This window comes from Typopeltis vanoorti, chromosome 25, assembly GCF_054136105.1.
Source record: "Typopeltis vanoorti isolate ZY-2024b chromosome 25, IOZ_Tvanoo_1.0, whole genome shotgun sequence".
NCBI lineage: Eukaryota > Metazoa > Arthropoda > Arachnida > Uropygi > Thelyphonidae > Typopeltis > Typopeltis vanoorti.
In genome coordinates, this window is record NC_143573.1 from 48471842 (window position 1) to 48485141 (window position 13300).

At 36.4% G+C, this 13300-nt stretch overlaps 1 protein-coding gene across 3 annotated transcripts in view; it reads right to left on the reverse strand.

Annotated features, from left to right (window-relative positions):
• LOC150092726 (nucleobindin-2-like) overlaps positions 1 to 13300 on the reverse strand; it is a 159362-nt gene that overhangs the window by 81031 nt on the left and 65031 nt on the right. For all 3 annotated transcript variants that reach the window (XM_090414463.1, XM_090414462.1, XM_090414461.1), the window contains exon 6: positions 2279 to 2464. In XM_090414463.1, the coding sequence (XP_090270589.1) occupies positions 2279 to 2464 (186 nt within the window). The remainder of the gene's footprint in view (positions 1 to 2278; positions 2465 to 13300) is intronic.

The window sequence follows — 13300 nt, forward strand, 5'->3', positions numbered from 1 at the left end:
TAATGTTAAATCTGGTGTGAGACAAGGATGTACATTATCCCCTCTGTTATTCATTATCTATATGGATCACATTATGAAGGAAAGTGGTATTAAACATGAAATCAGAATTGGAGATGTTAATGTCAGCTTTATGCAGACGATGTTATACTTCTAAAATAAATCCGCTAGAAGTTTGCAAGATTCCCTGACGAAATTGAATAACTGTTGTAATAGATATGGTATGAAGGTCAGCATTAAAAAGATAAAGACAATGAAAATAGGTAGAATTGTTGAAAATGTCAATTGTGTTGTGAATGGGGAACCTGTGGAACACGTAAAACATTTCAGCTACTTAGGCACACGATTTTTACAGAAGATGGTAAATTAAATATGGAAATAGACAACAGAATCAACAAAGCTGGTATTGGAAGTCAATTAAATAAATTCATATGGAATAAGAGAGGAAATTTAGTCAGAACACTAAATCAGCTGTATATAAGACAGTGTTCAAACCAGTTTTAACTTATGGATCTGAGAGCTGGATAAGAAGTAAAACACTTGACCAAAGATTAGTGACCGCAGATATGAGAGTCTTGAGAAAGATTAGAGGCGTGAACAGATGGCATCAATGGCAATATCATATTACAAAAGAGGTTATTAGGAAAGAACTTGACATCGTCGGCATCCAGGAATGCGTCAGCAGAGCTAATCTCAGGTGGTATGGTTGCTTAAACAGAATGGACGAGGAAAGATTAGCAAAACAAGTGTTCTCTGCCAGGCCGGCTGGAAAACAACCCAGAGGAAGACCAAGATATAGGTGGATTTATACGGTACAATGTGCCTTAGACGATAGAAATATAAGATCTGATAATGATAATATTGGAGTCTTGACAAGTAACAGACTGATTTGGAGGAAAATTGTCGATAGGAAGTTGGTAATGATGTAAATTTTTCATTTAGTACTATCATATCCTGTACACCCCTTGAGGGTATATGTCAGGAATTTGATGATGATGATGATAGACAACAGAATCTATAAAGCTAGTATGGTAGGAAGTCACTTGAATAAATATGAAATAAGAGAAAAATTAGTCAAAACACTAAATTAGCTGTATAGACAGTGTTCAAATCAATTTTAACTTATGGATCTGAGAGCTGGGTTAGAAATAAAACTTTTGACTAAAGACTAGAGACCAAAGATATGAGAGTCCTGAGAAGGATTAGCGGATGTGAACAGATGGCATCAATGGCAATATCACATTAAAAATGAGGATATTAGGAAAGAACTTGACATTATTAGCATCCAGGAATGTATAGAGCTAATCTCAGGTGGTATGGTCACTTAAACAGAATGGGAGAGGAAAGATTAGCAAATCAAGTGTTCTCTGCCATTTTGGCAGGAAAAAGACCTAGAGGAAGACCAAGGTATAGGTAGATTGATACAGTATAAAGTGCCTTAGAAAATAGAAATATAATGTATGTTGGAATCTTTACATTTAAGAGATTGATTTGGAGGAAAATTGTAGATATGAAGTTAGTAATGATGTAAGTTTCAGAGATGATGAATAACAGTGGAGATAATATGCATCCTTGTCTCACATCAGATTTAACATTAAACCATCATTCTGTATTGGCTATGTTATTGTTGATAGTGATGTTTTTTCCTGGTTCAGGACACCAGAGTGTACAGAGGATTTGAATTCCTTCAATTCTATCTACTAACTTACAACTCAAATACAGACTTAAATATTGTTTGAGATAATGTCCTATTTACATTATATAACTATAGCATTCTGAATAGCTTTTCTCTTGGCATCTTGTCACATGCCTTTTCCAGATCTATGAAAAATAAATACAAATCTCTCTTATATTCCTGAGATTTCTCAATTATTTGTCTTAAAGTGAAAGTCCGATCCTGACAACTTCTATTTGGCCAGAATCCAGCTTGGAATCCAGGGAGTACAGACTATATATATGTATAGTATAGATTGTGTGTATGAACTTTTTTACAATTACATATGCTTTTATATTTACATACTCAACAGGTTACTGAATAGACTTTTTTTTTCTCACTCAGTTTTCTTTCCATAAGCAGAATATGTTTTGCTTTAATTATCCTTTGAATAAACATATTTGTCAAAAATGCTTATTTAAGTACAATGCAGATTAACCTTTAATACAAATTAACTGCATAAGTTAATTTCTTTTTTTTTTTTTATATATTTTTTTTATTGTTTTCCTAGTGGCATTTTTATTAAATAAATATCAAATTTTGTTGTTCCAAGTATTCTATACTTACAGGATGATGAATTTTTGGATGAGATTTATGTTTCTCGATCATTTCCTCATGGTGTTTCTCAGCTCCTTTTCGTTGATCTTCTGTCATATTTTTGAGAGTCTGTTGATATTCAAACTCTTTTTCCATTTCATATTTTTTGAACTCTTCTTTTCTTTTTCTGTCAAGTTCTTCTAAATCTTTAGTAGCCTAAAAAGATAAGAAGATTAAAAAAAAATTGTCATTAAAAAAATATATTAACACTTAATGTAAAACACAAAAATGTAAAACCGTTTTCATAAAATGTGACAAAATAATCAGTTTTACAAATAACCAATGAAATGTATTTAGAGCACCAGACAGTTTGCATATACAATAATTCCCATGATAATTCTGTTAGGTTGGGAAATCGGTTTGCTGTGCTGAGAGTAGAGAATGAGTAACCCTTAAAAAGTTGAATGCAGTTCACTTCTACATATAGACAGCAGCAATCTAATTTGATTATTGAATGTTATTTCACATTACCACTGAACAAAGTATGGATCACTGACATTCAGTTAATTTAAAATTTTTCCTGTTTAGATTAAACTGAATTTAGTTTAAAACAAAGGGGAAAATATGTATCTAGTATATCTCCAAAAATAAATCTACCAAGCATATCCAACTTAAGTCTAAACATCAATGAAAAAGGCATGATGCTAACAAATTGTTTCACTGATATTGAAGACTACAAGCATTAACCTATCATCAAATTGATAATAGGCCGTTGTAAATTTTGAGAAATCAGAAAAATCACTGTACTTGTTTCTCAAAGTTTAGCATATCTCTCAGCAGTGACAAGTATTATATCATATATTTTCACATTCATATTTCTGTAGCTATTGTAGTGATATATAGAAGTTTCTAGAATAAAAATTATGTGCAATTGGATTGAAAATAAATAATTTACTAACTAAATTATTTACATGTTGACATTTTGCCAGCTAAAGCTAGTATTATTAAAGGCACTTTAATGACACACACACACACACACACACACACACACACACACACACACACACACACACACACACACACACACTTAGTAAAAATTGAGAATGAAATGAACTCAAGGATAAGGACAGCAATCTTCACTGTGGCAATCTTCTGTAATTATTCACAGCATTCTGTGTAGTGGCCTGGCTTTCTTCCAATAAGTCAGGCTACTAAACAGATCTTATTTCAAATCACAGACAGCCTCTGGAACAAGCTTATGATCTACAGAATTCACCGAACTGCAGTAGAATTGATGGTGTAATCCTACAAATTTTGATGCGCCACCCTATTCTCCATAAACACTGTCCTAGTTCTTGAGGCTATTTCATTCACATTCAGTTGGTAAATTATTTACATTTGTTCCAGTTGTAGATACATTTTAATTGAAAATCTTCAATGTGAATCATTATTCTCAACCAGTTGGGCATTATGTGGTATAATATTTGTAACTGCTGAGAGATATACATGAGATGGAAAACCAATATTATGCTGAGCATCAGCACAAATATATGAGCCTTTTGCATAATTATGTGTAACCTGACTCACCAGAGGCTTTCAGTGACAATCACTATTTTGAAAAGCCATGTCAGTTATGTTTACTTTTTTCATTATTTTTTATCTAAAGAATGGCACTAAGCAGAGTTGCAGAAATGCTTGTTTTTTAGCACACAAAGTAATCAATATTATTATTATTATATAATACCTTCAAGGAATCCAAGGACTCAATATGGGAGGCCACTCTATACAATACCATATGATTTATCATCTATTATACATGCACATAATCTATCATCTAGGATATGATTATTACGACATGTAGCAAAAGAAAAGCATGAGAAAGTTAAGATAGTGAGTCTGTTGCTACAGTATGACAAAGTACAGCTGAGACGGTGGGCCATAATAGCAAACGACTGAATGTGTAGGTTATGCGGGGGGGGGTGCAAAGTTTGTGGATGTGTGCAGCGAGTTTGATGAACGAAAGGATTCAGACGGTTTGCATCTGAATGAATTTGGCATTCAGATACTGGAAAAAGTGCTGTTAAACGAAGTGAAAGTGGACGTGCAGAATCAAGAGCTTTTTTCTTGGGGGGGGGGATGTTGAGGGGATATGCAGACATCAGTGAAGCAAGTGAGTGAAAGAATGTGTATAATATGCCTAAGTTAGTAGCACTGGTTACAAACCAGAATGGGACAGTTAGTATAGCGGTGGGCCTAAAGGGCTTTTGCACTTTGTGTACACTAATGCCAGGAGCATTCGGAACAAGCAGGAGGAATTTTTGGCATTGGTTGGCTCATCTGGATCATCTTCTGTTAGCCATGTCTCGCAAATACCAAACCCTTTGACCAGGATGAGCCAACCAATGCCAAAAATTCCTCCTGCTTGTTCCGAATGCTCCTGGCATTCGGAACTAGTGGGATAGAATGTGAAGGATATAGACAAAAGAATGGGAGTAGGAGTCTTATTAATATCTGATGAACTGCAACCAAAGAGAGCAGAAGTTCAACTGCAGCCCAGTGAAAATAGCACGTTTGAGGCCAGAACAAAATATACAGTTGAATATTTTGTTCTTCTTGCTGCTATAGACCACATGATGGAAAAGATGGAGATAGTATGCATCGGCAAATGGACTCAATGAGTGGAGAATAGGTAATTATTATGGGTGATTTCAACTATAGGAACATAGATTGGAAGGAGGAGAGGACATATGGAAGGAAGGAAATGGAATTTACTAGGGATTCGAGAGTGCTTGATCTGGTAATTGCAATTGAGCATTTGTCTATAATAACTATGATTATGTTGCCACCAACTGGTGAGAGTGAATTTGGTCTTGACCTGGAAGGTGGCTAAATGTGTGGAATTTTCAGTTAAGATGTCGTTTATGTAGAATTACCAGGCTGGTAAGTATGACAAGCTTAGGAGATTGTTTGGATTAGTGCCATGGAATGTAAAACTGCAAGGGCTGGATGTTGATAGTGCATGGGAAGTGGTAAAGGAGGGTTTGAAGGGAGTAATGGCTGACTGCATATCTAGAGTCAGGAGAGTAAATCAATTGGGATGAATAACACCATTAAGCTGGAGCTGCAAAAAAAGAAACAATTATAGAGGAAATTTAAGGAGAAAAGTGACCAGAAGGCACAGGCCAGAAGAGTAACACTGTGGTAAGAACGGCAAAAGCAGAGTATGAAAGAAAGTTAGCAATACAGACTAAAGATAATCCTAAATAGTTTTTTTCAATACACTGCAAGTAAAAGAAAGAATGTATATGGCAGAATGATTTTGATGAATGCTGATGGTAGGGAGGTAACTGAATCAGTCAAAATAGTAGAATTACTGAGTGAACACTTTGCAAGAGCACATCATCCAGGCAGTGATATTGCAGGAATGAGGAAACCAATGGCTTATACCGGAATTGAGGTAAATGAAATGGAGGTGAATAGTATATTACAGAACCTTAATGTGAATACATCTGTTTGGATTGGATGGTATACCAGCTCACGTCTTACGTGAAGCAGCAAAGGAATTGTCAGTGCTGCCCTTTACCATACTGTTTAATCTAAGTCTCAGTTCTGAGTTAGTCCCAAGGGAAATAGGGTTAAATAGTTCCATTACATCAAGGAGGCTCCAAGATTGATGTAACAAATTACCAACCAATTGGCATATCAGGAGTTATTGTCAAGAAGAAGTTGGTCAAGAGCAAAATACAGGAATGGATAGATGGAAATGGGATACTGTATGGGGGGGGGACACAGTTTTGTGAAGGATAGGTCATGCCTCAGTAACTTACTCATGGTTTATAATATAGTGACAGCTGAGTTGGATAAAGGAAATGGGTTTACAGTGGACTCTGCAAAGCCTTTCGACAGGATACCACATGGAATTCTAATCAGTAAATTGCAGCACATAGGGATGGATATAGGGTTGGTGAGATGGATGGGGGGGTGGTTGATTGAGATATTAGAGAGTAGTTTATTCAGGAGTAGAGTATAAAAGAAGGCTTGTGACATGTCGCAGGGTTCTGTTCTAGGACTGCTACTGTTGAATTTGTTCATTAACGATATAGGAAAGGATCTGAGAGGAACTGTTCAGTTACTTGTGGATGATGCAAAGTTGCATAGGGCAATAGTGAATACATATGATGTCAAAATTTTGCAGGATGATTTAGATAGACTGGCAGACTGGGAAAAGGAGAATGGATGTCAGTTTAATGTAGCAAAGTGTAAGGTTATACATTTTGAGGTGAAAAGATTACCAGCTGTATACCACATTGGCTGAACTGCAATCCAGGAAAGTGACAAAGTCAGAGACTTGGAAGTGTTAGTGAATAGGAAGTTAAAGTTTAGGGGACACATAGCAAAAGTCGCTAAAGCAGCTCATCAGATCACCTGGTTACAGAAGAATAGAGGTATCCCTTGATTAACGTGATTAATCCCTTGATGTTACAGTGTATATCAAAATCGAGTTAATCAAATATAATAATCAATGGTAAAAATTACAATTTGTCCATGATCGATTACTGTATTAATAATTCATTTTATGTGGTATTCTTTTAGGAAAGATAAAAAATTAATGCAGTGTAAATGTTTACTAAACACTTGTACCTACATTAGGTACTGCAATTTTTTATCAAAAAAAAGTTACCGAGAGTTGTTTGAACAGTTTCAGTTTTTTTCTTATTAGCATAAATTCCACGATAATCAGCAAAATGACTCTCTAGACCTTGGCAAACAAGCATTCTTTGATTAACATCTGGATCCATATTCATTACTTGCTGCTTAAGCTGCATAATATTCCATCCAGTTCTTTGATTGTTATCACCTTTGGAATGTCATCTTCGCATTCCATTTGTTCATTGTCTTCATATGCGTGTTGTTGTTCAATTTCAAGAAGACTGTTGTGACTGAAATCTTCTGAATTTGAATCCAATAATTTTTTAACATCTTCTGCATCAGCAACATCAAAACCAAGGTCTTCATCAATTGCAACAGTTTCTTCAATCAAGTTGTTCACAGGATTTTGAAAACATTTAAGTCATTAGCGCATTCTGGCAAAAGGTTTTCTCAACAGCTCTCATTTAGAGACGAAGACGCTCCCACAAGACATGAATGTTTTTAATTGTGTGTTTAATGATAAAATTTTTCCAAAATTCTTGGAGCCTAATCACATTTTCTCCTGTTATTGTTTCTACTGTCTTTGAGAATGTCTTTTTAAGAAAATGGGTTTTGAAAGTTGCAATGATGCCCATGTCCATGGGTAGTAGCAATGATGTCGTATGTGGTGGAATTTTGATAAATTTAAAGGCGCGTTAATTAAAACTCTTGCCGTGTACACCAAGGGATTGTCGCAATTAATTTCACCACATTAATCAAATCCCATGTTAAGCAAGGGATACCTGTACTTTGATGAGCAGAGACAAGCAGGTTACTGTTCCTCTTTATTGAGCCTTGATAAGACTCCATCTTGACTACTGCATGTAGATCCTGGCACCAAGTTTTCTTGGAGATGAGGAGAGAATTCAGAGGCAAGTGACCAAGATGGTAGCAGGTCTATGGAATGAACCTTATGAGAACAGGTTGAAGATTTGTGGGTTACAGAAACTGGTTGATAGGTGGAAAAGGAATGATATGATTGAGACATACAAATTATTGAAGGGTTTTATGAGATTTATTCAGAGGAAATTTTTCAGAACAGATCTGGTGGTGAGAGAACTAGGGGCAATCCATGGAAATTGAGTAAGGGTGTAGTTAGCACTGGTGTTAGAACTAGGATTTTTGCTTGGAGAGTAGGAATGAGTGGAAGAATAGGTTTCCAGAGTCTGTTATGGGTGCACTGACTGTGAATGAGTTCAAATCAAAGTATTATAGATGCTATGCAAATGTTGGATAGTTCTTAACGTGATATTTAGGGGCTCACTCGGTGAGTCTAAGTACTCCTTGGAGTTTCCTGTAATAATAATAATAATAATAATCAAACAAGTTCTCTGGCCAATTTGTCAGTGTTATAAGATGAAAAATCCAAGTTTTCATATACAGGGGGGATCTGGAAAGTTTTGCTAAACATCTACAACAAAATGATATTAAAGCAAATGATATAATCACAAGAAAGGTTACTAATAATTTAAGCAGTAACAAATATAGTATGAGAGAAGATATGAAAGGTCTAATGGAAGAAGCAAGAAAGAAATGTGAGAGAGTAAAAATTGTAGGATTACTACCTAGATATGACAGTACTGAGTTAAGGAGGGCAATGATGTCAAATGATTTCACGTGCAGTCTGTGCAGAAGATATAGGTGCAAGTTTTTAGATGTGTGGGGTGTGTTTGATGGCAGAAAAGACTTGTATAAGAAGGATGGCCTGCACTTGAATTCATTTGGCATCAGAAGCCTGGAGAAATTACTTCTTGGTATGAGACCTAATGCAGAGTCAGGGAAAGTGGCTCATGGGAAGAATGTGTATGAAAGTTCAGCTATGATATGCAAATGTGATAAAGATATGAATAACTTCGAACATGGTTATGTATGTGGTAGAGGGGGGTGGTGGAAAAATACGCTTTGGGTTCGGACCTTTTAAGTATGTCTGAGGAGGGAAAAGAGAAAATTCTAGAATAAGACCAAATGGATGCATATCTAATATATCTAATTATAAGAATAGGCTAGGACTATTAAAAACAATGGTGTTGAGTTCATTGCTTTATTAAATATGATGTGGCCTAAGATTGTTGGCATTAGTGAAATCTGGCTATCAGAATGAGATATGGTAAGTAGGATCGAGTGTAATGAGTATACTATTTTTAGGAATGACAGAAGAGATAAGAGAGGAGTGCTACTAATGATATCAGATGACTTAAGTCCAGTTAGGGTAGAAACACAAGAAAACAATGATGGTAACAATGTCCCAGGTAGCGGTGAATTTGAGTTTATCTGGTGTGAAGTGGAGGTTAACAATGAAATATATGGTGGGGTGTTGCTATAGACCTGGCAACTCAGTTGCAGAGGGATGAAGAAATGCATTGCCAATTTACTTACAGGTATCAAATGAATGATCAATATGGGCGACTTTAATTTTCCAAACATTGATTGGATAGAAGAGAAATCTCATGATAAGAAAGAACAGGAATTTACTGAATGGTTGCGAGACAACTTTCTCAAGCAGCATGTGAAAGAAGGAACTTGAGGTCAAAAACTGTTGGATTTGCTCATAGCATCAGAAAGGGTCTCTCTCTGTCAAGAATATGGCTATTTTTCCCACCAATCAGTGACAGTGATCTTGCTCTACTTTCTTGGGAAGTATCTAATTGCATTGATGCTCCAATTACAACAGATTACATGCTGAACTACAAAGCTGGAAATTATGATCAACTTAGGAGAATATTATCTTTGGTCCCATTGTCAGTTACTGAATGAAAAAAAATGTCAGTAATGCATGGGAATCTTTGAAAAAGTGCTTAAATGAGGCGGTATCTGAATGTATCCCTAGTGTTTGAAGAATAAATAGGTTGGGAGTGAAATGGATACATGCCATGGCACTGATCCAAGCAATCTCCTAAGTTTGTCATACTTACCAGCTTGGTAATTCCACATATACTCTGTCTCTGAAAATTCCACACATTTAGCCACCTCCCAGGTCAAGGCCATATGATCACTCTCACCAATTAATGGCAACGTGGTCATATTCGTTATAGACAAATTCTCAGATGCAATTACTATATCAAGCACTCTTGAAACCCCTAGTATATTCCATTACATCCTCTCAGATAATTATCCCTTAATAACTGCATAAAATACATTTCCTTCCTCCCATGTGTCCTCTCCTTATTTCAATCAATGTTACATAGTTGAAATCACTCATAATAATTACCTGTCCTCCACTCATTGAGTCTTTTTGCCGATGCATACTATCTCCATGATCTATTCCATTCCCTGGTCTATAGCGGCACTCAACCGTATATTTTGTTCTGCTGACATCAATCTCTCACACAGGATAGCCTCAAACGTGCCATTTTCACTGTCCTTTCTCTTTGGCTGCAGTTCATTAGCTATCATCAATAACACTCCTCCCTCCATTCTTTTCTCTCTATCCTTCTTGAACACATTATACCCTTGCCATTCTATCCCGCTGACTATATCATCTTCTGTTAGCCACGCCTCACTAACCTTTGGAAGGGATGAGCCAACCAAGGCCAAAAATTACTCCTGCTTGTTCATAAAGTGCAAAAGCTGCCTAGTCCCACCCTAACCCCTATCTTGACGCCTTATACTAACTATCCCATTTTGGTTTGTTACCACTGGTACTAACTCAGGCATATTATACACATTCTTACACCCAACTGCCTCACTGATGTCTGCATATCCACTCAACAGCCCCCCCCCCCCCCAAAGCTCTACTTTCCCTGATTCTGCACATCCACTTTCACTTCATTCAACAACAAATTTTCCAGTTTCTGAACACCTAATCCAATGAGAATCAAACCATCCTTCTTGTCAAATTCTCATTGACCACACCTTTTACGACTGAACTGTCATATAACACTTGCTCCTTAATTTTTCGTTCATTGCCGATCATGCCCTCATTTTTCTTATCTCGCACTTTCTTCTTTTTGTTACTAGCTGATCCACTTGGTAGACATTTTTGCAATCGCTCCAACTGCCACTTCACCCTATGTATCACTCTGCGCAACCAAGCGATCACACTATCTATAGCAAAGATTACAGTAGAACAAGGTCAAAAGTTACAGCAGTACATAAATAGTCAAAGACAATCTAGTAAACAATATGCATGTACAAGCTGAGCAATGAAGTATCTACATAGAAATAAAATTACAGCAAAGGTACAGCAGTACATAAATAGTCAAAGATAAACTAGTAAATAATATGTATAGTCTGCTCACAGTTGAGAGAACCATAGCTGGCACAGTGCCAAGAAGAATTAATTCATAGTTGAAGAGGAGAAAGGAATAAGGCAATGCATTCCTTTTACACAAGCAAAATAATTACCACTTTAAAAACTTAGAATGTTCATAAAAGAAAAGCTAATTTTCCGATTAGTCAACGTGTAATTATAAACAAACTCACACCACAAGACGGACTGATTACCCTATTATCGGAATGGATTCTCCTTCTTCTGTAATGCGCAGAAGTGTCGAGGTACAAAAATTAAGTTAAGCAATGCAGTATCTACATATAAGTAAAATTACAATCAAATGTGATTGTACAAATTGATTCTTTGTAAGGTTAAGAACATCATGAAATCTGTCTGAGTGATAATATTTGCCTGAGTGTATATGGCTTGGTTAGATAGGTCAAAATTTCATTCTTCTCTCATGTAAAGTGCTAGCACATCACCAGAATATGACAAGTAGTAAGATGCATATTGCATTTTTCACACACAGGTGTGTCATCAGCCCTCAGTAAATAAGAATGTGTAAGATGACTGTGACCTATGCAGAGCCTAGCACAACTATTGTCATGTCAAGTAACGTAATGTAATTTGTTTGTCAATGCTTCTGCCATGATGAATGCCACTGAGCAATTAGCTTTGATCTTATACACTGTCTGTAGTCTGTATATGGTACTATCAAACAGTAGGTGGAGAAAGTATAAGCTGATCTAGCAGATGCATCTGCAGTTTGTCTCATTTCCCTTAATTCCAATGTGGCTAGGAATCCAGCACAATTGAACATCAAAATTAAAGGTTTTCATTTTGTACAATAGATGTAACACCTTATACAGCACTGGATGTGGATTATACATAGGAGAGGAGATAGCCTGTAAAGAGCTCAAGGGATCTGTACAAATTACACACTTTTGGTAGCAGTTTCTTTTATATGCACAAGTGCAAACTGAATGGCATGTAACTCTGCTATATAATTACTGCAGTCAGTTGGGATCCGACTGGAAATAGTGATGTCAGGAAACACAGCCAATACAGGTGTTATTCTTGAGCCATCAGTATGGATGGGCAAGAAATCAGAATGGACTGCTCTGTATGTGTAGTAAACAATTGCAGGTAGACAGATGGTGGAGTATGAGACTTCTGTAGTTGATAAAGCGAGAGGTTGCAGGATGAAATGCAAACCTGCCACGGAGGGATGCTGTTATGTTTGGTGTATACAATTTTGTCAACATTCATACCAAAAGATTGCATAGTCTCTTTAACACACATACCAAAAGAACGTACAGCAATCTAATGTGTGTGATATTGAGCTTCCCAGTGCATAGAAATGAGACTAGTCCATGAACGACGATCTGGAAGATTTCATCTTTAGAGCATAATTAATAGACAACTGTTTATGTCTAAGTAATAGAGTCAGTTCATTTGCTTCAATATAAAGAATTCGAGTGGGTGATGTACAAAAGGCACAGTAACTATCCATATACCCTGATGATCCCATTGCAGGTTATTCTGTGATGGGATCCAACCATCACAGGTAATTCTGCCTTGCAGAACTATAGACTTGAGACCCATTATCCAGCTTTGAATATATAAGTGCATGATAAAGACGAAGCAATGAAGATTGATCTGCATCCCATTCAGTAGAGAATAGAGTGTGAAGAAGAGTTAGTGTGCTCTTGCACTTTTCACTTACTTGATGAATGGTGCAAGAAATGTATGTTTTCTGTCAAAGATGTGGCCCAACTATTGGAATAACAGTTTGCACCCTTTCTAATTCAGGATCTGGATGAAGAGTGCATTTTCAACAGAAGTGTACACAGCACTTTTTTCTGTAGAAAACTTGAACCCATTACTAAGAGCTTGTAGAGCATGATCAATTGCTTGCTGAAGTTTTCTTTCAATTACCCTCATGTTATGAGAAGAGTGACAGTAAATTGTGAAGGTCATCAACGTATGTCTACAGTGGGAGGAGCTGTTCAGTGATTGAATTAACTTTGATGGCAAAAAGTGCCATACTTAAGACAGAACTGTGGGGGAACATCCTGTTCTTGGTGATATGGCAGAGATAGTGTGCTTCCCACTCTGACTTGGAAAGTAGGCTTGGACAGAAAGTTTTTAAT